The sequence below is a fragment of the Microcebus murinus genome, chromosome 4 (genome assembly GCF_040939455.1).
Source record: "Microcebus murinus isolate Inina chromosome 4, M.murinus_Inina_mat1.0, whole genome shotgun sequence".
Lineage (NCBI taxonomy): Eukaryota > Metazoa > Chordata > Mammalia > Primates > Cheirogaleidae > Microcebus > Microcebus murinus.
The window spans coordinates 93,260,154-93,284,606 of record NC_134107.1 but is presented as its reverse complement, the minus strand read 5'-3'; the positions used below and the strand labels follow the sequence as shown (position 1 = coordinate 93,284,606).

At 49.8% G+C, this 24,453-nt stretch overlaps 1 protein-coding gene across 2 annotated transcripts in view; it reads right to left on the bottom strand.

Moving 5' to 3' along the window:
- Window positions 1-24,453, bottom strand: part of ZBTB16 (zinc finger and BTB domain containing 16) — a 182,372-nt gene that overhangs the window by 59,815 nt on the left and 98,104 nt on the right. For both annotated transcript variants that reach the window (XM_012748013.3, XM_012748012.3), the window contains exon 4: window positions 4,977-5,063. In XM_012748013.3, coding sequence (XP_012603467.1) covers window positions 4,977-5,063 — 87 coding nt within the window. The remainder of the gene's footprint in view (window positions 1-4,976; window positions 5,064-24,453) is intronic.

Sequence of the window (24,453 nt, the reverse complement as noted above, 5' to 3'; positions counted from 1 at the left end):
AGAAAATGGCTGGGACCCCGAGAAACCTGGTCCTCCCCTGGCTTTCATGGCAACAAAATCTCCAACTGGGGGAAAATAGCCTAGCCAAGTCACCTTCTCTATAACTGAGCAGGGGAGATGTTGACTGCAATGACAGCTCACCTATAAAGCTCTCTTCCCATTACGGAAGAACAGGGCAGCACCAGGCCAAAGCCCCTGATACCAGCGTTAGGAAGCATGTTTTCTGCTGAGGAGAGGTAGCTTTTGAGAGGAAGGACAAGAACTTATAAATACTGATGACAATAATTATAACAGCAGCTGACTGGTCTTCCTTCGTCCACACCAGCCTCCAGTGGTAGTTGTCTCCAAAGATGGCTGCCATCAATTCCTCTTTCCCTCTAGGTTTTTGTCACTTCCCCCACTGAGAAAGGGAGTCCAGCCTTCCACTACCTTCAATCTGTGGCTGACCTGTGACTATGTGAGCAATAAAACATGGTGGAAGTAATGCTGTGTGTTTCCAGCCTAGCTTTTCAGAGGGCTGGCAGTTTCTTCTTCCTGACTCTTGAAGCCCTGAGATGTCATGTATCAAGTCCAGGCTGTTCTGCTGTAGAGACAGGCTGAGAGTCAGATATTGGAATGAAGAAGCCACCCTTGGACATCTAGCCCAGCCGAGTCTTCAGATGATACCAGCCCCAGCCACTACTCGATGACCACCACATGAGAGATCCCAAGTGAAAACCGCCCAGCTGAGCCCAGTCAACCCACAGGACTGTCAGAGAAAATAAGACTTTGCTGTTTTAAGCTACTGTTGGAGTGGGTTGTTACGTGGCAACTGACAGCTGAAACTCCCCATGGTCAATTCTCAACACAGGAGCCAGAGTAATCTTTTAAACACTTAAATCATTTAATGTCATTTTCCCCACTCAAAACCCTCCAATGGGCTACACTTTCCCCTTCTGTATAAATGTGTGTGTGTGTGTGTAGATATGTATATATAAATAAATATGTATATTATATCTTAGTAAAGCTATGTGTGCACATGCGTGCATCTGTGTGTATACAGTCATGTGTCATTTAGCCATAGGGATATGTTCTGAGAAATGCATCATTAGGTGATTTTGTTTTGTTAAACTGGTCACAGGGATGCAAAAGGGCTTTGCCCAGGACAGGGCCAGGCCATGAGCTGAATGATTTCTAAACAGGCTCACCCTGAACTGTTCAGTCCATGCACCCATGGACACGCTCCATGTGCAGGCAGCCTGGGAACAGTGGAAAGAGCACTCGTGTTGGAGGTGGGCCAAGTCCTGGCCCTCCACTCCTAGTGGGGAGCTTCTCCAGGCCACAGCACAGAATGTCCTTACACAAACCTCGGTGGTACAGCCTACTGCACGCCTGGACTACATGGTATAGCCTATTGCGCCTAGACTACACACCTGCCCCACATGTTACTGTGCTGAACACCGAAGGCAATGTGACACAATGGTATTTGTGTATCTAAACATATCTTAATGTAGAAAAGGTACAGTACAAATCTGGCATTATAATCTTATGGGGTCACCACCACATATGTAGTCCATTACTGACCAAAACATTATTATGTGATGCATGAATGACTTTGTGTGTGTGTGTCTGTGTGTGTAGATATATATATATATATAAGAGGTGGCACCTCTGATACCAGTGACTCTCCCTGATACATGGCATAGCTCATTTATACACACACACACACACACACACACACACACACAAGTGCACACAGCTTTATTGAGATGCAATGTACATACCATACAATACACAATTCGTGCCTTTTAAAGCGTACAGTTCTATGGATTTTAATATACAGTCTCCAACTTACGATTAAGTTCAACTTAATTTTTCAAGTTTACGAAGGTGAGAGACTTGCAATTTCAATGTTATGTATAATATTGAATAAATTACATGAGATTTCAACACTTTACTATAAAACAGGCTTTGTATTAGATGATTAACTCTAGGCTAATGTAAACGTTCTGAGTATGTTTAGGCTAGGCTAAGCTCTGATGTTCAGTAGGTTAGCTGTATTAAACGCATTTTCCACTTAATGGTATTTTCAACCTGTGATGGGTTTATCAGGACATAACCCCACCATAAGTCTAGGAACATCTGTATTCAGAGCTGTGTGACCATCACCACAATCAATTTTAGAACATTCTCATCACTCCACAAAGAAACCCCATATCTATTAGCAGTCACTTTCCATCTCTCCCCAACTTCCCCAGCCCCCAGCACCTACTAATTTACTTCCTGTCTTTCTTCCTGCTCTGGACATTTCAAATGAACAGAATTATACAATATGTGGCCTTTCGTGTCTGGTTTCTTTCACTGAGCATGTTAAGATTTATCTATGTTATAGTGTGTATCAGTACTTTATTCCTTTTTATGGCCACGTAATACTCCACAGTATTGATACACCACATTTTGTTTATCCATTTATCAGTGGATGGACATTGGGTTGTTTCCATTTTTTATTTTTTTTTTATTTTTTTAAATTTTTTTTTCTTTTTTTTTCCTTCATGATTAGGGTATCCTTAGATCCATTTTTTAGCTAGTATGAATAATTCTGCCATAAACATTCATGTACAGGTTTTCGTGTGGACACGTTTTCAATTCTCTTGGGTCTACACCTAGGAGAGAAACTGCTGTGTCACATATAACTCCGTGTTTAACCTTCTGAGGAACTGCCAGCCTGTTTTCCAAAGCGGCTGCACCACTTGTCATTCCCACCAGTAGAGTATGAGGGTTCTGATTCTTCCACATCCTTGATAACACTTGTTACTATCTGTATTTTTTATTGTAACCACATTTTAGTGGTGTGTAGTATCTCATTGTGGTTTTGATCTGCATCTCCCTGAAGGCTAATGGTGTTGAGTATCTTTACATGTGCTCATTGGCTAGTTGCCTATCTTTGGAAACAGGTCTGTTTAGATCCTTTGCTCATTCTTTGATTATTATTATTATTTTTAATTGTAAGATTAAAATTGTAAGATTTTTTACAATTAAAATTGTAAGATTAAAATTATAAGATTTTTTTTTCTAGCAGTAAGTTCCTTATCAGACATATGATTTGCAAATATTTTCTCTCTCTCCAAAGGACTCTTAGCACTTGCAGAATAAAATCCAGATGCCTCTCTAGGGCTGAGAGATCCACCTCATCCTGCCCTCATCCCCCTGCCCTCCCTCTGCACGTCACTGGCCTCTCGGGCCACACTGCTATGCATGCTGGTCCTTAACCGTGTCAGGCTAGACTTGGCCTCGGGGCTCTTGCAAGTGCTTATTCCCTCTGCTTAGACAGTCTTCCTAGTAATCTCCCTTGCTTTAAGACTCTGCTTGGATATCACCTTGTCAAACAGGTCTGACCGTTTGACCACAACATCACTTCTCTCCCTATCGTTCTCTGTCCCTTATCCTGCTTTATTTTTTCTTAGTGGCACTTGTTAATATTATGTATAACTTGTCATTGTATCATACACTTATTTGCCACTATTGTTTCCCAGTTAGAATCTCAGTTCCACGAGGAGGGGCAGGAATGTTGTCTGTCTCATACATCACTACATCTTAAATGCCCAGACAGTGCCGGGCACACTGTAGGAACCCAGTAAATATCTAATAAATTAAATATACCCACAACTATTTCTTGAATGCTTACTATGAGTCAAATACTCCACGAAGAAGCACTTCAATTAAAATACCTTATTGAATTCCCACAACAACCCTATGTGATGATGTAGATCCTATTATCCTACTCTACTTTTCTAACAGATGAGAACCCTAAACTAAGAGAGTTTAAATAATTTATCTACGGTCCTACAAATGGGAAGCGGCAGAGTCAGGGTTAACCCAGGCAGTCTAAGCTCTGAAACTACAAGGCTCTACCACACCTGTCCCCTCTATTGACTCTGGCAAGTCACCTTCCCTCCTTCAAGCCTCAGTTTCCTCATCCATGGTGGTATCTTCCTACCTCACAAGATTACTGTAAGACTGGCCAAGTAGGATCAGGTAAAGCACCGAAAACAGTGTCCCGCACGTGGGGGGCGCTCAGGAAGTGTGGGCTGTGGTGCTGATGATGACCTGGTGCTGTGAAACCAACACTCTGAAGTCAAATAAAGCTATAAGGTTGTTAATTAATATTGTTCAAATGCACCCTTGTGCACAGACTGACTTCTTTTAGACAGTGCCTCAGCTCTTGCAGAGGGAGGCCTGGACCATTCTGGCCCCATGAGGGTTTCATCAGATGAGGTGGGAGAGGTTTCCTGACCAAGGGAAGGGGATGCTTAGATAACATCACACACGTCCTAAGGCCTCAATACTCAACGCCTCTGTGCAGATGGGATCTCAGCATCTTGTTAGAGACAGAGATCTTGGCCTTATCCAGGAGAACTATTCTTTTCTTTCTTTTTTTTTTTTTTTCTTTTTTTTGAGACAGAGTCTCGCTCTGTTGCCCAGGCTAGAGTGAGTGCCATGGCATCAGCCTAGCTCACAGCAACCTCCAACTCCTGGGTTCAAGCAATCCTTCTGCCTCAGCCTCCCAAGTAGCTGGGACTACAGGCATGTGCCACCATGCCCGGCTAATTTTTTCTATATATTTTTAGGTGGCCAATTAATTTCTTTCTATTTTTAGTAGAGATGGGGTCTCACTCTTGCTCAGGCTGGTCTCGAACTCCTGACCTTGAGTGATTCGCCTGCCTCGGCCTCCCCGAGTGCTAGGATTACAGGCGTGAGCCACAGCACGTGGCCAGGACAACTGTTCTTATGGGATGATGTCATACTTGTAAACTCCTTCCCAGCCACCCCACAGGCAGGAGTAGCCAAATGTGGCAGAACCCCATCCCCACCGATGGCTGCCCCAGGAAATGACCAGGTATCATGTTTGCTAAAAAGAGGTCGCCGCCCAGCGAGTTCACATCCCCGTGCAATCACACTGTGTCAAACCTGGAGAAGGAGCGCGGAGGCCAGCTCACCTGTATGGGTCTGCCTGTGTGTCTCCAGGGCATCCTCCTTCGAAAACTGGGCACCACACTGATCGCAGACGAAGGCTTTGGCGCCCGCTAAAAGAAAGGAGAGGCAGTTACCACTAGGGCGATGGTTCACTGGGGTGGGGGTGGGAGCACTGGGCCAGAATTGCACAGGGGGACACTCGGCAGGGGGCTGGACACCTGGGAAGATCCTGAGTGAGGGCTAATCCATGGCCCCAGAGGTCAGCTCAGACCCTCCTCCAAGAGGTGACCACACACCTGACTGAGTTCCAAATGCCCTCGTCCAGGGAGCTCCCAGAGAGAAGGAACACAATCAGAATGACCAAGATAAACAGAGATGGGGGACAGGTGAGACATCCTGAGAAGGAGGGTCGGAAAGGCTAGCTCCAGGAAGGGATGGATAGGAGGGAACGACACCACCAGGGAAACGTGCCCTGCTGCCCAAATGGTACTTTAGAAGAAAGCAGGAATTGCTGACTTAGCTCTACCTGGCTATCCACAGGGACCTCCAACTCCATATGTCCCAGACTAAACTCATTGTCTACCCCACCTGCTGCCTGCAGCTGACCACTTAAAACCCCGAATGGCTCTCCAGCGCCTTGAGAAGGAAGTCCCAACTCCTTACCAGGACTCACAAAGCACGTCTTGGCGTGCTCATCCTTTCTGCTTCATCCCTCACACCTCACCCCTGCTCCCTTCTCCCCAGCCACACTGAACTCCGCGGGCTCCCCAGGGGACCCGTGTTCTCCCTCACTGCCAGGTCTCTGCACATCCTCTGCCTCTGACATTCCTCCTCTGCTCCCCTGGCCACTGTGGGAGAGCTGGGGCTCCTAGTCATCAATTATGCGTCAGCTATGATACCCACGCCCCGAGGCTGGGGGAGGTGACCCTTCTTTACGCTCCCACAGCATCTTGTATGTTCCAGCTCTTGGCCCTGGCCATGCTCCGGTCTAAATGCCCATGGACCCGTCTCTCTCTCCCACCACACGGTGAGCTCCCTGACGGAGGGACCACGTTCTCTCGCACACAGCTGCATCTGTCCGACACACGGTGGGAGCCTGTTACTACCCATATCTGTGGAATAAACAGAATTCATTCAGTGCAACTCAATTCAATAAATGTTTTTAGAACCATTATTTATAAGGCTCAAAGTGACAATGGCACCATGTCAAGATGAAACAGTCCTTTTTATCCCTGGCTAATAATCTTCGAGGCTCTACTATGTTATCTGGTCCAGGGGGTCATCTGTCCCAAGCCCTGGCATTTTCCCTTCAAGGTGTCTCCTAGATGCATCTCTTTCACTGCACTGGGATAATCACTGCGCCGTCCAGGCCCTTGTTGCACCACACCCAGAACCCTGGGAGGCTCGGGGATGGCGTCCACACCACCAGCCACCCTCTGATCCACCCAACAGACGCAGGTTCCTTGAAGGCCACTTGATTGCTCACACTTCCTGATTCAAGAAGATGCAACGGCTGACAATTCCTACTGATTCTAGAAGTCCCTCCACTTGGCTTCAAGGCCTTCCATAACCTGTCCCCGTGAGCTGCCCAACTCCATAGCAGGCTGTCCTCTCTGCCCCTCTCCACCATTGCTCCACCCGCCCTGAGCCTCTGTGCTTGAGCACTGCCCAGATCTGCTCTTCCATCTCTTCCAACCCCATTCCATTCTCAAGACTGGAGTTCAAGGACACTGAGCCCTCCAGCCCCTTGTTGTTCTGCTCTCTACAATCCACCACTGCATTTTGTTCTTTTCAACATGTCTTAGCACTTCTTTAAGTATGCCTGTGTTTTGGTTTTGCATTAGAGGCTTGTAAAAGCCAGAACTGCTTCTCACACATACAGGCAGCCCACAGTGCCATTTTCAAAGCACCTCAGATTTCCTGAGGTTTTACTATATACCAGGCATGATGCTAAGTGCTTAATATATATATCGTAGCATTCATCCTAACAGCAGCCAATTGTCATATACACTATTACCCCCATTTAGCAGATGAGTAAACTCAAGCTCAGAGAGGTTAAGTGTTTTGCCCAATGTTACCAGTGGGTAGTAGCAGAGGTGGATTCAAACCCAGACAGCCTGACTTCAGAACCTTCACTCTTAATCCCTGTACCCTTCAGCCTCCCCAGCGTTCCATCTGCAAAGATGCTTCATGGGTAAGACCCCACGGTGGGGTCTGGGTTCCCTTCTCTCAACTCAAAAAAACGAAAATCCAGTTTTCCCATTTTACATGCCAGGGTTTCGTGTGAAATCCTATTTGGAAAAATGGTTCTGTTACTTTTTGAAAGTTTGAAAAGCAACTCAAAATACAAGCTGTACCAGCACAGACTTGAACACACATGAACAGTTCTTGCCAGTGGAGAGTATGAGGAGCCTGGCGTAGGTCTAGACTGTGCGGCCCCAGGGGGGCGCTGACCTGGTCCACGCCACTGACACCTGCATTCCTCCTGACACGGAGGACATATTCTAGCAAGTGCTCAGTAAGTATGAGCTGACTGAATAAATGAGTGGCAAAGCACCCCAGGGAAGATATGAAGTCACTTCAAAAGTAAACACAGTCATTTATCTCAGGTGGCTGGGGTGGCATCTCTCCTGGTGGCAGGGAGAATGCCATGATGACCTCTGGGTGTCCCTTCCAGCTGCAGGGCGTCCTCACGCCAAGCACCTGGCGCGTGGCTTACAGAGCTTTGAAGAAAGAGCCAAGAAAATTTCTATCAGGGATGACAGCAAAGCAGTCACGATGTGTGTTCACAGAGGTGGCGGCCAGGACCACTTCTCACCCATTTACACTGGGCATGCAGAAAGAACCTCAAAGAGCAGAAGGGACCCCAACAGAGAGGCCGGCGGGGCAAAGCCACGGCTCCCCGACAACCATAAACTCCCCCCCACGTCCCATCAAAATCATTCGCCATCGATGATTTTCTGTGGCTCTGTAAGGGATCTGATTTTAATGGCATCTCTTCCTTTTGGTTCTGTCCATTCTCATGGCTCCCTAGTGGAGAACGGGCGAGCAGGGGCCCGGGGAGGGTCGCCCAGGCCGGGAGGTGCTCTGTGGCTGGCCACCACGCCAGAGCCCCCGGCCAGCCAGCTAGCAAGGGATGTGGTGCGGCGGGTTCTTAGAAAAAGCCACCCCCCACCCCCCACCCCCGTGGGCTGCAGCACCTTCTCGCTTTAAGGACCGAGAAGCAGAGAGAAAGGAAGGAGGGCAGGCAGGGAAGCAAGGCCGGATGCGTGCCATCAGATGAGTGCAGATGAAGATAAAACAGGAGCACACGTGACCGAGCGGGGCTGCTGGCGCGGCCCAGGCCTGACCACAGCCGCTTGCCTTCAAAGCCCCACCTTGCGGAAGTCACGGCGCTGAGTGTGTGAAGGGCCCCTGTCCTCAGTGAGTCTGGGTCAGGCTCCTTGTCACACATGGACACCACTGACACCGGCTCCGCGGCTCGTCCCCACTCACAAGGCCCCTGTCCCCCTCCCGTCACCACCCAGACAGGCTCTGACACCCCTACCCCCACCTCCCCAGGGTGAGCCAGGGAGCAAAGACAGGGCTGCTCCATGGACACACCAGCCGAGCAGAGTGAGACAGACGAAATCCTCCCTCCCGAGGAGCCTTGTGCCTTTAAATTGTCTCTGTAATGGCTGGCTCAGAGGCAGAAATATTTGGCAGCCCTGAAATTAAAAGTGATAAATTTCCTCGCCAAGCTTTGATCGATAATAGAGGCCTCATCTGTTAATCAATAAGACAGTCTCTGCCTGTTTACTGTGCATATGTTGTTCGCTGCTGCCTTCAGTATGATGTCAGGTTTGCATTCAAAGCAACTCAAGTGTGTATAAACCACATGGCTATTCCCAAAATGCATTACGGTGACATCATTCAGCCACTAATACATTTATAAAGCATCAATGGGAGGGGGGAAAGGGAGGGAAGGAGGTCATGCCAGATGAACACAACGGGTGCAGATGGACCTAGCAGCAGCATTTACCCCCTGCAAAATTTCCTGGGCTCATCCTGGAGCGAGGAGGACTCCAGGGATGCAGCTCAGGGACGGCCATGACCTGCCATAGCCTTCCTACACACAGGGTCTGGTTTTTGGACATCCATTAAATGTGAGCCAAGGGGTGGATTACAGTAAATAAACAAAAGAGACGAAATCCCTGCCCTCATGGAGCTTACATTCAAGAGGGGAAGGCAGATTTTCAAAAAGCAAGTAAATACAAAATAGGCCAGGTGGCGGTGCGTGATAAAAAGAGAAATACATTAAAGGAAGAGAGACGGAGAGGGCCAGGGGTTGCTCTTTGACACAGGCTGGGCAGGGAAGACCTCCCCGATGAGCAGACGTCTGCGTGGAGAAATGAAGCCGGCGAGGCCATAAGAAGCGCGGCCACCGTGTGGGACGCCCACACCGAGCAAAGGAAGAGCACGGAGCCCAGCCACACGGAACGGAGTCGGGGAGGGCAGAGTGGGAGACACAGCACACAAGGGACACGTGTCGGGGAGGGAAATTAAACAGCAGAGGGAGAACGGCAGACGATAAAGGGGGCTAGGCTTTTGCCCTCCTCCATGGCAACCGCAGATCCGAGTCCACCAAGGAAGAGAGCAACAGGATCTAGAGTTGGGAGAACTGGGTCCCAAGCCTGACTCAGCCACTCACTGCTGTGGATGGCACCCAAGGCAACACACCTTGATGAACCCATTTCCCCATCTGTGAAATGGGAACGACCTCACGGAGGCTGCTGCGAGGACTGAAGGAGGTAACAGACAGTAACGAATACAAACCTCCTTGTTAATCACAAAGCACTCTGCAAATGTAAAAGATTGCTGATGCTATTTATACCTCAGGAGGCAGTGCAGTGTGGTTAAAGGCGCGGGACTTGGGTCAGACAGATGGGAGTTCAGATCCCAGCTGAGCTGGGTCCCTCAGAGGGCTGTGGCAAGGTGGGCAAAGTGCTCCGCCGTGTCTGGTGGGTAGACATATGGAACCAATAAGTAGAGCTACCATTATCACCGGTCATGACGCCTTTAAAGAAAGAGCTCCCTTTGTGCAATTAAACAATGATTGATTTTACTGGAATTGGATGTACAGTTATTTGGAGGCCATTTATCTTGTGAGTTGAGTCTCACATTTATAAAGACATATTGCACCACATGCACACACACACACACGTGCACGCTCACCCATGTCCATGTACACACACACACACACTCCTTGTCTCTCCAATTTAAAGGCGAGCAAGTGTTTTGTTGAGAGGAGCAAAGAAATCTGTCATAGAACCAGCATGTCAGTATCAGCAGCTATCCACTAACCTGGCTCTTAAATCCTCCCTGGACAAGCCTCAGGAGCCCCGTTCAATTGTCCTGTGTTTCTGGGCTCTTTCCTGCCTTCCCCAGCAGACCGTAAGCTCCGTGAGAGCAGGCTCACAACTGTATTAGGCTCTGCTGTATCCCTGGCACCTTGCATCATGCCTGGCATGCACTAAATGCTTGTCAACAAAGAAAACCTTAGGCAGGTTCCTGTGTGCAGAACTGGCCTGGGAAGGGGACAGTGGCCATTCGGGGCACTGCCAGGCTGTCCCCTAGGGGGTGGCAGAGTCCTTATTCTACACACTCGGAGTTCTCTACTGCCCCCTCCTTTTTTTTTTTAAACTCAAGGACATGGTCTCTAGCTGGGTCACGGGCAGTTCGGAGGAAGAGAAAGGAAAGGTTAGGAAGCAGGGGTGTCTGCTTCCTTTGCAGCAAGACCTCCCTCTCTTCAGCCCATCTGCTCCCAACCCAGCTGCCCAGCGCACTCAGCCGGCAGCAAACACTCCGCCCCTCCCTCCGGTACACTCAGTGAGCCTCCTGTCCCCAGGCAGTGCCTTGACTGGCAGAGAGTGATCTGCTGGGTGACTCTCCGCCCCTGCCAGGCACTGAGTTTATCTGAGATTCAGTGTACCCAACTGTTAAAGAGACAGACAGGGAGACAAAGACACCCTTGCCCCCACCAGGCTCCCAGGGATCCTGCAGATGGGGCTGCAGGATGTTCTAAGCACTCCCCGGGGGGTGGGGAGCTGCCTGACCATTTGGGGTTTCCCAGACCTGTACTTTCCTCCCCGACTTTCTGATACCTCCGAAGGTAAGACTGGGCTAGAGGAAGGAGGAGGGTTCCAAGCGAGTTAAGGGCTGGTGGAAACGGAGGATGCACCTGCCAGAGCCGGCTCGGGGGCCGCTGTGTGTGGGCACCAAGGATCACCCCGACTCACAGGAACAAAGGGGGGACCAGCCAGGAAAACACTTTCAAAAACATAAAGCTTTCTCTAAATGCCCAGGATTCCGATGACAAGGGAGCTAAAATCCAGGAGTAGTCATGACAAGCTCCCTGCCGGTGGCCTCTCCCCCCTGGCAAAGCATAGAGCCTTCATTCCTGTTCACTCTCCTAACCAGAGATGGGGCTGGGGGCCTGGGCATCAGGGAGGCAGCAGAAGCGGCTGAATGCAATCAGATGTGGGGTGGTGTCTCTCTGGAGGCAATACGGCAGAAGCCAATGAGAGAAAGAAAAAAAAATTCAAAATCCCTCCCTCTCCCAAACCTCCCCCACCCTCATGCTAATAAGAAGAAGGAAAAAAAAAAAAAAAAGAACCACTGAAAAAATACCTAATGTTTGCCAGCATCTAATGTTGAGTGGTGTGTCCTTTTTAAAAAAAATTCCTTGAGATTTTTAAAATAAACATCTTGAATGTTCTGATGAGATATGCACGCCTGCTTACATAAGGAAGTACAGAGTGTACCAAAACAGCAGACCCAAAAAAAGCATAGGCTGTCAGAACAATGAGTACAGACGCAGGGCATTTTACAACAGGCCATGGTGTACAGTTTTATTTACAGTACCTCTTATCAGACAGAGAACAGTACACTGGCTGCCAATTCCAAAGGCCGGCACTGCGTGTTCTTTCCCTCAAGGAGATGTGCTCCCCGAGAGGGGCTGGGAGGCATGCTCTCTCTCTCTCTGCCTCTCTCCTTTATCAACAAAACAAAAACTAATAGGACGCCAGAGTTTCTGTAAGGCACACAGACTCAGGGAAGAGGGTACGAGCAGAGCAGGTGGGCAGATGCTGGGTGAATGGAAAACCACCAGCCCTGCCGACCGGCTCAGAATATGGTTGTTCCAGGGGAGTTGTAAGCTGGCAACCCGGTGGGGAACGGTCCTCATAGCCTGGTCTCTCGGAGCCTGGGGAAGGTGAAGGGACTGGTGACAGAGAGCTCTGGATTAGAGGCAGGGCTCAGAAAGCCACCAGGAACGTCGTGCAGGGCTGAGCAACACCTAGGATTGAGGATCTCTGGTTTTCACATCTCCAGAAGTCAGTTTCCCACCAACGACCTGGTAAATGGCTGACATCTCACGTCTGGCTACGTATCTACTCCGTTCCAGACGAGACCTTGGACTGGGTCAAGAGGAAGTGCTGAGGCATCTCTGCGTCGGAGAGAACATTTCTTATCCTACACAGTAAACGTCGTATGACCGGGAGGCTGCATGGTGCCCCCGTGCCCTTGGCTTTTACGGGGACCCTGCAGCCCCACTCTCATGGCCCACAGAGAGAACGCAGGCCTACCTTGTCCCCGTCCCTGCAACTCAACTCTCGGCCAGAGAGACTTGGAAAGCTCCTCTGTTGCCACTTTTAGCACCAGCAGGTAATCCAGCAGGCTCAGCAGCGCCGCCCACGGCCAGCACAAACACACTCACTATAAAGTAAAGTAGTTCAGAACACTCTCTGGGATCAAACAAACCCAGTTTCGAGTCCCAGTTCTGTCATTTACACCCTGGACATGCGAATTATCTTTCCTAGGTCTGTTTCTTTACCTAGAAGAATTGGGCTCAGTGGTGTTTATGTCACAGGGTGGGTTGAGTGATGATTAATTTAAATAAGATATGCGAAGTCTTTAACACCATGCTTGGCATACAGTAGCTGCTCACTAAATGCCAGCTGTCATTAACATCAACATCATTATCGCCATTATTTTATACTCTGATGTCAATATATGAGACACACAAACACCAAATGCATGCAAAAGCCGTACCACACTGTTTAAGATTTTCTTACCACCCCAGCTAAGACACAAAGGGAAAAAGAAGGGAGAAAAGATGCATGCTCCGGCCAGGTCTTCATTCGGCAGGCTTTCTCCAGGGAGTGGAAGACAAAGGAGGATGCTAATCATTGAGCACCCCTCCCCCACGAAACCCCTATACAGACCAACAACATACAAGCCAAGACAGGGTCAGATCACTCTTCCCCAGAGGCGACCAATGACATGGCACCTCCATGGTCAGCTCCCATCCTCACTGACGGCCAGTTTTTAAAGGCATTATTACCTTCCTACTACCTACCCAGAAGGTAAGCAAGGAGTGCAAACCAGTTTAAGGTGAATTGTTTTAAATAAAAATGCAAAATAAGATGGTAAGCTCATTGCAGATTAAAAACAATACCAATCCCCCTGAAGTCTAAGAGCACTGATTTGGGGGCTCACCGTACACCACTGCCTCTGACCGCCTTCTTCCCCTGGCAACGTCCACGACTGGGCAATCAAGGTACGCCTGGCATCAGTTGCAAGGGCATGAAACTCTCTCTGACCATAGCAACGTCAGCCCTGCTGTGATGGGACAGACTTCCTTCCAGATATGCCTTGTCAACTGGGAATCCTCCCCGGGGTTAACAGTCAAGCCCCACGAACTGAAGTCCTACAGGGGATGGCAGCCAGACACGGCTTTGGGGTCCTTCCAGTCATTGGTGGTACGGTCCCAGCACCAACTTTGTAGCCTCACTTCCCTCCTTGAAGCGGGGGGTTGTTAACTCTCACAAGACAGTTGAAACAAGACCCTATATGAAGTACCTGGCGTACACAGTAGGTGCTCAAGTTACAGTCATTATTAGGTTTGAAGAATAATTTCACTTCATCAAGCTGATGAGCTCCAGGAGGCCATCGCCTGGGCAGGGCCTCCAGGGACTCCAGCCCATAATACTTCCAGCCCCGCAGCTCCTGGGAGAAGGCCCGACTGCAATGAGTAAACGTCGTAGGTGAGGCATTACATTCTCGAGGGCTCGTACGTGCATGATATTCCACTCTTGGGCATGGCAAATGGGCGCACACCCTTAGGTGAGCAGGGTAGATAGCCAGCTCAAGGGGGGGCTCTGCTGCCCAAAACACCCAGGATTTCCCAAAGCACCAAGAGAAACTGACTCGGGGCCCCAAATGTCACTGCCCAAGCTGTGTGACCCTTGGTGAATCCTTTCGTCTCTCCATCTGTAAATGACAAGTTTTAAACTTGGACACCTCTAAGAAGGAAGAAAAGATGAACAGGTGTTGTGTGAGAAGAAGCTGGAAGCCCACTTAAAATGTTGGCTGTAAAGGGTGTTCAAGTGCTTACAACCCACAGTGCTGGGAAGGTGCTGGAGGGACCAGGCTAGGGCTGGGCTCCCCGGTTCAGCCAGCAAAATCCTTCTCGAGGGGAACACTGTGCTCTGGCGGGCAGGCGAAATGGAACAGAGAGTCCAGACACCGGGAGAATCATTAGCCAGAGTCAGACGGAGCCAATTAGGCTGTGTCAGAGGCTGACCCCTGAGTTCCAGAACACCTGGGCTTTCAGGTGTTTGTTTAAGAGAGATAGCGCTGCAATCCTGGCATTTGCAAGAGGCTGGGGGAAAAAGCCAGAGAAATAAGACTGGGGGATTTCTACCATGATTTTTATGGGCCATCTCCTCAATCCCTGGACACCAACCATCACCTTCCTCCCGGGCCCACAGCTGGGGATTCTCAAGTGAGAAGTTCATGATGAAAAGAGGGGTTTCTGTAGGCACCAAGCAGCCCCAAAGCTCGGTTGGTTGCCTGAGTCATTGGTCTCCTCCTTTCATCCTCAATTGCCCTGTGCCTTCCTTCTGAAGCAACTTCAGAGTGCTCCGTCTACAGGCCTGCACCCTAATGTGGTGTGGGGGGTTACACACACACACACACACACACACACACACACACGCACACACACACACACACCTCTCCCCAGGGTGAGATTTACAACGTTGCCTGGGCAATGGAAAAAAGAAAACCAAGACCCCTCCAAAGGTGGTGGCCAGGATCAAACTGCCTACCCGATACATTTCAAGCTGCTATCTGCCACCACCCTTGTCCTCCAACATCCCCTGATGCTCCTTCCAATTAAATTTGCACTTGGCATATTTTCCGAGGGAAGAGTAGGCAGCGTTCCTCAGCCTTGATGGCATTCCGGTCCCCCCTCATTTCTCACTGACTGAAGAGTATGCTGAGTCCTCTCACAACGTCTGGATCTCTTCAGGATCTCTGTATTGATAATTCCTTCATTCCCTCTCTTCCCAGAATCCCCTGTTCTCTCCCAACTCCTAGCATCTCTCTCCGATGCCACTTGCAACTGTCTTTGTGAGGTGTGTTGTGTATTTTGTTTTTAAGTTAAAACACCCTTGGATAATTATACTGTAACACATGGCATGACACAAAGCCTTTCAGGAGGCTTCAGATGCTGTTGCAAGCGTGATAACCACTGCACTCTTCAAGGAAGCAGTTTGCAGAGCTGTGCATACAAGTATCTGTTGACTATTCCCTTGGCTGTGAGCTATATGCCCTGCAGATGGGAGCTTCTCTTCTGGAAACTCCACCAAGAAGTGGTACCACAGCCCTCCCAGACGTCCAGACCAAGCTGCAGGGAAGAGGCAGGGTTGAGTCTGGACAGGATCCTCACTGTCTCAGCAGGACCCTTGCTGTGCTCCCATCACAGAAGGTTTAGCAGGAAGAACCTGGGCTTTGATGTGGACAGATCTGAGATTTTAGCTCAGCTACTCACTAGCTGTATCAGGGGCATTGGCAGGTTACCCTGCCTGAGCCTTGGTTTCCTCACCTGCTAAAGGGATGACGATACATCCCCCCATCCTAAAAACAGGACTTCCACGACTCACTCAGAAAAGGGGTCACAAGCTGCAAAATGACAACATCGTCTCTCCTTCCAGGGATCCCAGGGGTCCTGCCAGGGTCGCCCCTCAATGAGAAGCGACAATACTGCTACTGCAGCATTGACAGTAATCACTATAAAAATATTAATAACTCACATGTATCGCCCATTTATTACAACACAGGCATTGTGCTAACTGCTTTACATGCAACATGCCATTTAATCCTCCCAACAACTCTAAGATCATCCCCCATTTTGTAGACGTGAAAACAAATGGAAAAAGCCTAGTTCACTTGCCCAAGGTCTCATAACTAGTAAGTGTCAAACACTCTCCACCAGGTTGGCAGCAGGGGAAGCCCACCTAACCACAAAGGCCTTCGATCATAAAAAAAGGTTAAAGAGTAAAGAGACTTTAGTGTATTCTAAGATCCTGCTTTTCCTGGCCTCAGTTTCTCCAACTGTAAAATGGGCATCAAATTTCTAGCCCCTCCTTGACACCTAAAGCTATTATAAGGAGGAATGAGTTCAAAAATATGAAACCGTGTAGGGCTTTATAGAGGAAAAGACATAACCGATCTTTCAGACTGACGTTCAAATCTCCAGTTAGGCGCACCCCTCAATGTTGACTCCCTTCTCAGGCACACTCCTGTTGACTCTTAAGCAGGCAAGATCTTCTATCATAAAAAACTCTCAATTGTATTCACTTACAGTAGAAAAATGGACTCTCACCTTTCATGTGCTGTTTCATACGAACGACAGCAAACTACAAGGACTGAAAAATAGACAAGGTTCCTTGGTCAACCTTCAGTTCACCAAAAAGTCCTTTTATTACACCTTCTCTGAGCATCCCAGTTAATCCACGTTTCCAGGGCAGACCCTCCCTCTTGGCTCTGAGGGTCTCTTTACTTCCCCAACTTCTCTCTCATGTGCCCCTTTATAACCTTCCCTTTCCTCGTTGCCCAAACTGGGCCTGCTTTCCCCATAACAGCAAGCGAATTCAATTAGTTTGAGGCTGAGTGTGTAAATTTTAGGCCCAGGTATTCATCCTGGACTGCAGAGTTGTCAGTTACTTTAAATGCATTAACACGCACACGCACACGCCTGCACACACACCGGGGGGTGTCTTCAGACCAAGGGAGAAGCAATCACTCCATTGCTTTCACGGTGACTCTGCTCTCAATGACAGCAGGGGGGGGAAGCCCCCACCACCTGGCCCCACCCCCACCCTCCACCCCTCAGACCCAGCCCAGGGGACTGCCACCCTTCCCCTTCCTTGGGCCCCTCAGTGGCACCTCGAGGCTGCCAGTCTCTCCAGGCCTGCTGTGGCTTTCAGAAAACAGAGCATGTCTATTTTTAGCCCTTCTCAGCCCAATAATACTCCCCAACACCCATTCAGCTTAATCACTTTATTGAGGACAAGAAGCGGGCTCTCTGGCCCGGGTGCTTCTGATGTGAGGAAGTAGTAAAATGTTCAAACTGGTTAAAAATGACACTCATTGGCTTGCCTTTGGTGTTTCTGAAACCTTAATTGTGGCTCCGGCCGTGGATCTAAAGAACCTCGCAGGTTTCAGAGACTTGCTCCTTACCCCCTGCGCCATAATTGAGGTGTTACATTACAACTGCGCCACTGACATTTGCAGGCTCAAAATTCAGAAGCCTTAAGACGCCACACTTTTCAAAGCAGAAATATCGCCTGTCACACTTAATGCCCATTCTTAATACGAACCATCTCCCCACCACAAAACCAAACAAAACTCGCCTTTTCTGGCTCGCCCCATGCCAAAGGTCCAGGTGGGGTAACTATTTCCCACGTCAAGCCCGTGGCATTATTAAAGTGCTTCTGACAACCGAAATGACATGGAACTGCTGCTTGAAAACAGGAAGGTTTGTTTGGTGTAATTAGAGGACCTGTGAATTTGGTGTGTGCAGAAAATAGACTGCTGGCATCTCTTCCACATGCACCTTTGAGACTGCCACTTCCAAAGCTTCGGGGTGAGTGGCTTGCGAGCACGCAATTCGTACCACGTGATCTGTGGGTTGGGAGAAGTGGGCAACCTGGAAAGGATACAGAAGCATCGTTGCCACAGAGGTTAAGATTAAGGGCCGCAGGGTCAGGCAGCCCTGGGATTACAGCCCAACTCTGCTTCTTACTTGCTGGGTGACCTGGGGTAAGGAAACTCAGTCTCCTCATCTGTAAAATGGTCATAACGGTAGCACCAGCTTCCAATGGGTCTTGTGAGGCTCAAATGAGATAATGAAGGAAAGCACCTGGCACAGTACCTGGCACCTGTGGCCCTCGGTAAATGTCAGCTGCCATTATCCCTGTCATCCTTGGTTTCTTCCTGTCTACCGTGGGCTCCTTCTAAGGCGAGGCGTTTAGTCTTTGTGTCTTCAAGCTTGCCCAGGACAAAAAGGGAATTTGGGGACTAGCGTGACTAACCATAGCCAGTTGTGTGCAGTCGTGGGACATTCTTGGACATGTGGTGGGCATGAGCTCCTACAGGCTCAAAAGTGGTTGGATGGAGCCTGGCCCCAATGCAGGAGCATTCAGGGGATGACATCTCGGGTCCCATCCAGGCAAGCAAGCGACAGCCGCGTCCAAGAGACCCACCCAGATGAGAGTCTTCTACATTCCTGGGCAGCCTCCCCTACTGCTCCTTTCTCCCTTCCTTTCCTTGTCAGGCAGGGAGCTTGGAGCACCTTCACGAGTTCCGTGCTCTTCAGAAGGCGGAGGCGGACTGCCTCATTAACTTCCCTAGCTAATTTTACAATTTAACCAAACACCACACTCCCGCTTCGATTCCGCCAGCCTCTGACTGTGACAAACTTTTATAACTGTGAGATGGAGGAAGACAACAGTCCAGGCCAGAGACTGAAGGGAAGGTCCTAAAAACTAAGGTGAAAGGTAGAGAATAGAGAAAAAAAAGGGGGCGGGGGTTGCTTTAAAACAAACAACCCCCCCCCCATCTTTGCTCCCAGAACAGCATTCTGGGCTGCATGGGGCTGAGCAGTGAGGGAGGAAAGCCATGCTGGCCTGTGGTGTCAGAAAGACGGAGTGCTCCCGTGACAATGACTCTTCCTGTCACCTCGGGGGGCCGGGGGCCATATCGGCAAGCACAGTTACACGCTGTCCTCTGAGGGGCATGATTCAATGCTGATGGGCAGCAGGCCAGAGGCCAGACAGGGCCACCCAGAGGACACGTTCAGCTTGGCAAGGCCCCAGGGCCCCTTCCAAAGGGCACTGAAAAGCCCTTCCCGGCCCGCTGAGCCGGCTCCTGCCTCCCGATTAAGGTTCTGGATGAGGGTGGAGTTCAGTGGCAGGGCGGCATGTCTAAAAAAATATCACCATCAAGAATCCTGTGGGATAGAAACGACCCCCGGGGGTTGCCATATCAGTCCCATATATACAGGCCAGCACCTCGCTCAGCCAGGACGGACAGACCCCCAGTAGAGACAGAGCATCGCCCGGCCCCATATTGCAGGCAGGCCCTGCTCTCAGTGCACAGGTAAGTAATGCAGACATGACCCTGGGACTCTCCTTACTTCCTGGTCACCTCCAAAGCTTGCACCTGTCCTTCTCTGGCCTATGTTCCAGAGCACCTGCCTCCAGACCCCAAATTCCGATCAGTGCAAAACTGGCCCCCGCAGCACGGCTCTCTCAGATATGCTGGGGTGGCCCCAACGAAGGGGCCAGAAGATCTGGGCTGCCCAGGCAGGAATCCCCAAGGGGTAGCAGCCCCCTAAAAGATCTGGTCTCCAGGCCTTTGTCTACCCTGGGCTCATGTTAGCGAAGGCAACTGAGGAAGGATGACTCCAGCAAAGCAAAAGTTCCAGGGAGTTCTCTCTTTACCCGGAGTTACCTTGTTACTGAAAACGGCTGTGGCCTTGCATAATTACTCCAACAAAACGCAGCCGCCAATGAGCTCCCTGTGCTCAATTAGCTTATAATAGTCAGCGAGAGAGTGCCGAGGTTTCATCCAAATACCCCAGAAGACTTTTTATCCCAACTACCTAATGAAAAGTTTAGAATTTGCTTTTTCTCCCCACCCCCTCCCCTGGCAAGTGAAAGAATTCCAATCAAAACAGGACTGGTTGGGGGGGAGGAGGAGGGAGCGGTGCTAACTACTGGGGAAAAGTCTAGAAGAGATGTCTTTGTCGGGTGGAATCCTGGAGAGAGCCAACAAAAGAAGCCCCAAACTACAGAAGCACCGCGCCTCCCTCCCCTGGCGTCCACCTGTGAGCACAGCGAGCTCCGTCTTCTCTAAAGGCACACTCAGGGCTTTGCCCACGTGGTCTGAGAAGGTGGGCTGGGCCCCTGGATGCCTCTGCTGGGAACAGTCCCCACAGTGCCTCCATTTGCCCTCCAGGGTGGCCAAGTCTGTCCTTGACCTCACCCAGGGGCAGCTCTGTTTTCTCAACCTGGGTTTCATGGAGCTCTGGGGGCCCAGAACATATTTTTGAGTCTGTCAAATCCTATATGAGAAATTCACAATGTCATGGGTTTGCACTCAATTTTAAACCTCACTTGCACTCATGTGTTTATTTTATGGATATCTCAAAATGGAGGGACCACTTCAAGGGGCAGCTCTTCATTTTTAACGCAGTGTTTCTCGCCCTGCAGACCAAGGAGGGCCACGGCAATCTCGGGGACGTTGGGGCTCTCCAGTGCACGAAACTGGCTCTGAACCTCTGCCCGACGGCGGTGGGCAGAGGAGGGCGGGGAGGCGGAGAAAGGCCTGCCTGGCTGGTGCCAGTTCACAGAAGTCCTTGCTTCTTCTTGTCCAGAGAAGTAGGTCCACTCCCACCACGAAGCTCCTTCTGGATAGTCCCACAGGGAAGATCCCATCAAAATCCCAGGAACCCCCTTCCTGAAGCCTTTCCTCACCACCCTGGTCCCTGGGAGTTTCTCCCTGCTCTCCACTCCTGCAGGACTCACTTTTTCCCCTTGTGGGGACAAGGAGCACCCCCAGCCTTGTGCAACACCTTCCCTTGCCAGAGGGCCGGTGTCACCCTCTCCGCCAAACCACCCACCAGCTTCTCGCAGACACGGACTCTGGCTTCCACTCCTCGGTCCGCCCTGCCAAGCTTTGCACACTACTGGCCCGCAGCTCGGTGGCTAGCGGATGAACTCATTCGTGAACGGTTTCCCACCAAAAGAGGGCTACACGTGTGACCCACAGTAGTCACCGAGGCTTCTCTGCGGCTCAGCCTTCACCATCTGGTTCCCATTTGGCTGAGGTTTCACTCCCCAGAGAAGGCTCCAGCATCCCGAGCGTGTGCCTGGGGAAGATGAGGTTGTCGGAGAACAGAGGAGCCTCGCGCCAAGTGGTCCAGCCTCACTGGACATGAGCTGCAAGGTCAGGGAGGCTGCAACCTTCCTGGAATGCCACACTCCAGGATGCGGAAAAAGCCTAAGGAGCTGGTAACAGCCCACGACGTGGTCATAGCTCCCACGTTTCTAGGCTGCAGCACAGGCTCAGCTGCCCCTTCCACTCCTGACCCAGCATGACAGGCGGTCTCCCCCCGAAGTGGAGCACCCAGCTGGGTCACATGCAGTTGGGACCACAGGCAGCTCTCCTCCTGCCTCTGCTCTCTGCATGGCCTGGTGGCGGGAAGGACAATTGAGGGGCCGGACACAGCCGAGCTACTCCTGACCCACAGACCCTCCAGCAAGGCCTGCAGAACCAGCCCACCCAAGCCCTACAAGGCGATGCCGAAAAGTAATAGCCACAACTCAGCAACCCCTGAACACATGCTCCCTTGGCAGAGCAGGAAGAGGCTAATAAGCCACACCTGCTCCTGGTGGCCCAGGTGCAAGGCACTCAAGCAGCAGCCAATTACTGTGCCACCCTACCCACCCCCAGGACCCCTGGGGCAGGGTCTTCCTGGTATCACCTCTCTAATTTCTGAGATGTTGGTTAGCTTTACAAACAGAAAAGCAGGCATTCAGGCTCTGAAACGGCACCAGGGCAGTGGCCAGGTACACTAGAAAAGCAAGGCTCAAGGTGGGAGGAGAGAGACCTGGATTTGAATCCAACTCTGCCACTTCCTAGCTGTCTGATCTTAGGCAAGTGATTTAGATCTTTAAACCTTAGAGTCCTTATCTGCAAAAGAGAATCAGTATATCTACTTTCCAAGGTCAAGGTTAAGATTCAGTGAGTTCAGGTATGCAGAGGAGCAAGCACTGTGCCTGGAAGACAGCAGGCATTCACACGTACGTTGTGTTTCTCTCCTTCCTGTGCCCCTACCGTCCACTCTGAACCATTCAAGTCTTCAACAGATATTTCCTGAGAGCCTGCGGTGTGCACGGGAGCAGCTAATGATAAGGTCCCTGCCTCCCTTGTGTTCTGCCCAGACTACCGACTGGCAGGGCTGGGAGGGGGCAGGGGAGCACCCTGGGTCTATCCCCTACCATGCACCCAGCCACAAGCACGCCCATCAACTTCTTAGCTTATTAAGAAAAAAACGACTGAGTTATAGCCACCATGCAGGTCACTAAACAAGGTAGCACAGGGGATAGAAAAATAAATCACATGTTCTCAAGAAGCTTACAGTCTAGTAGGCGAAAAAGGACGAGCAAATAAATAGCCATGTAACAAAGAAGGTGACAGGTGCCATAAGAGGGGCAGATAAACGGCTGAGAGGGATCAGATGGGGGCGGCCTCTTGTCCTGCTCAGACAGACGCATCCTACGGCTGAGTCGGCTGACTTTTCAAAAGAGAAGAGAAAAAGGAACACTCGCTGGCCTGGCACCGTGCCTAGCACGCGAAACAGGCAGGATCTATTTAAAACAACTAGAGGCAGGTTAGATCCTTTTCTGGCAATTCCCAAAACTCCTGGAGCTGACAGGGTAACCAGATAGAACCAATACTGTCAAAATCCTAGAGATGTAAAAAAAAAAAAAAAAAAAAAAAATCATTTAGCTGTTGCTGGGATGATAAAAGATTCTTGCCATTCAAAGGGAGTGTCCGCTCGCAGAGGAAGGAGGGGCTGGTGGGCCAGGAGGAGGGGATGGGGGAACAGGGGAACGCCCCACAAATATGGATCAGGGGTAGGGAAAAAAAACAGACGGCCAAGGACATTTATGCATTGTAGTTGCTTTACTACCTAATTAATTCAGTAATTTCAAAAACAATTTTATTTATGTTCCATTTACCACATCAAAGGTGAAAAAAATCCTATGGATGCTAAAATAATACCTCAAGGCATCTATTTTTAATCAGTTAAAAAAAGGGGGGGTGGGGGCAGAGGTAGAGTTTTTAAAAAATAAAAAAACTAGCCCTGGTTTCTATACAATCTCTCCCGGGCAGACCACCAACCCTCAGAGAGAGAGAGAGAGAGAGAGGGAGAGGGAGAGAGAGCGAGAACACAGCCAAGCCCTCTCTGAGAGCCTTCCTGGCTGCTGAAAACCGAGCTTGTCAAAAAAAAACAAATCCATAATGGCCCGAGGCTCCTCTCCAATCTATTTTCTGCTCAGCTGGTTTTAAATGAAGTTATTATGAGTCATTAAAACACCCGCAAGCCAGTGGAAGTCAGCCAATTACAATTTTAAATTTAGCCTGTTCTCTGCCCCATTCTCTTGTTTTCTTCCTTTGCCCACAGAATGCTGCTGCTGTTATTTTTTCCCTCCCTTCCTTTTACCCAAAGTGGAAGAGACAGTTATGAAAATGCATAGTATTGCACGGAACGCAGAATCATTCATATGAAACTCAAATTATTAAATTAAAAAAAAAAAAAGCAAACTTCTGCCCCCCTCCAAAGTCAACCCAAGTCTCGCCTCTGCCCACTGAATTCCTTGGAAACTCCAGCCTGCGCCCTAAAGGTCATGGGGCTATTTTTAAAATGAAAAGGTTCTTCAGTGGGGTCTTGCGGAGAAACAGTCACATCCATCACACAAAATCAACATGGTGAGGGCAGAATCCAAGACGGGGAAACACGCCACCACCATCTGAGGATTAATAACAAACAATGAAGTTGAAATTCAAAGGTAAAGCAGGCTTTGCAAATCAAGCATGAATGTCGGTGGAAGTCACTAGATATGATGAGCTCATTTAGTTTTTAAATCTTCAAGGTAATGGTCTGTGTGGGCCCATTACAGCAAAGGAACAAATTCGAGTATTTCATGTAGACGCTTCTTCTCAATCCTTTTTTTTTTTCTCACGCTTGCACATACAAACACACACATGCACACAGTGTTCTCATTAGGACCCTGCTCCTTACTTCTGGGACCATAAATGCAACTTCTGCACACCCTCCAATAGGTAAGTACCCTCCCACCCCAAGAACTGTCCAATCTTACTATCCCCTCCAACCACGATGAATGGAGGAGTCTGCAAGCTCCAAAGAACAGTCCCCAGACCTCTGCATACATTTCCCATCAGCTCCAAGCCCCCTCTCCCAGATGCGCGCACACGCACACACACACACACACACACACACACGAGGACCATTGCCCTGCCCCACCAGACTTGCAATTCTACTGTCCCAGGGAGGCAGGAGAACCAAGGCTGCAGACCTAG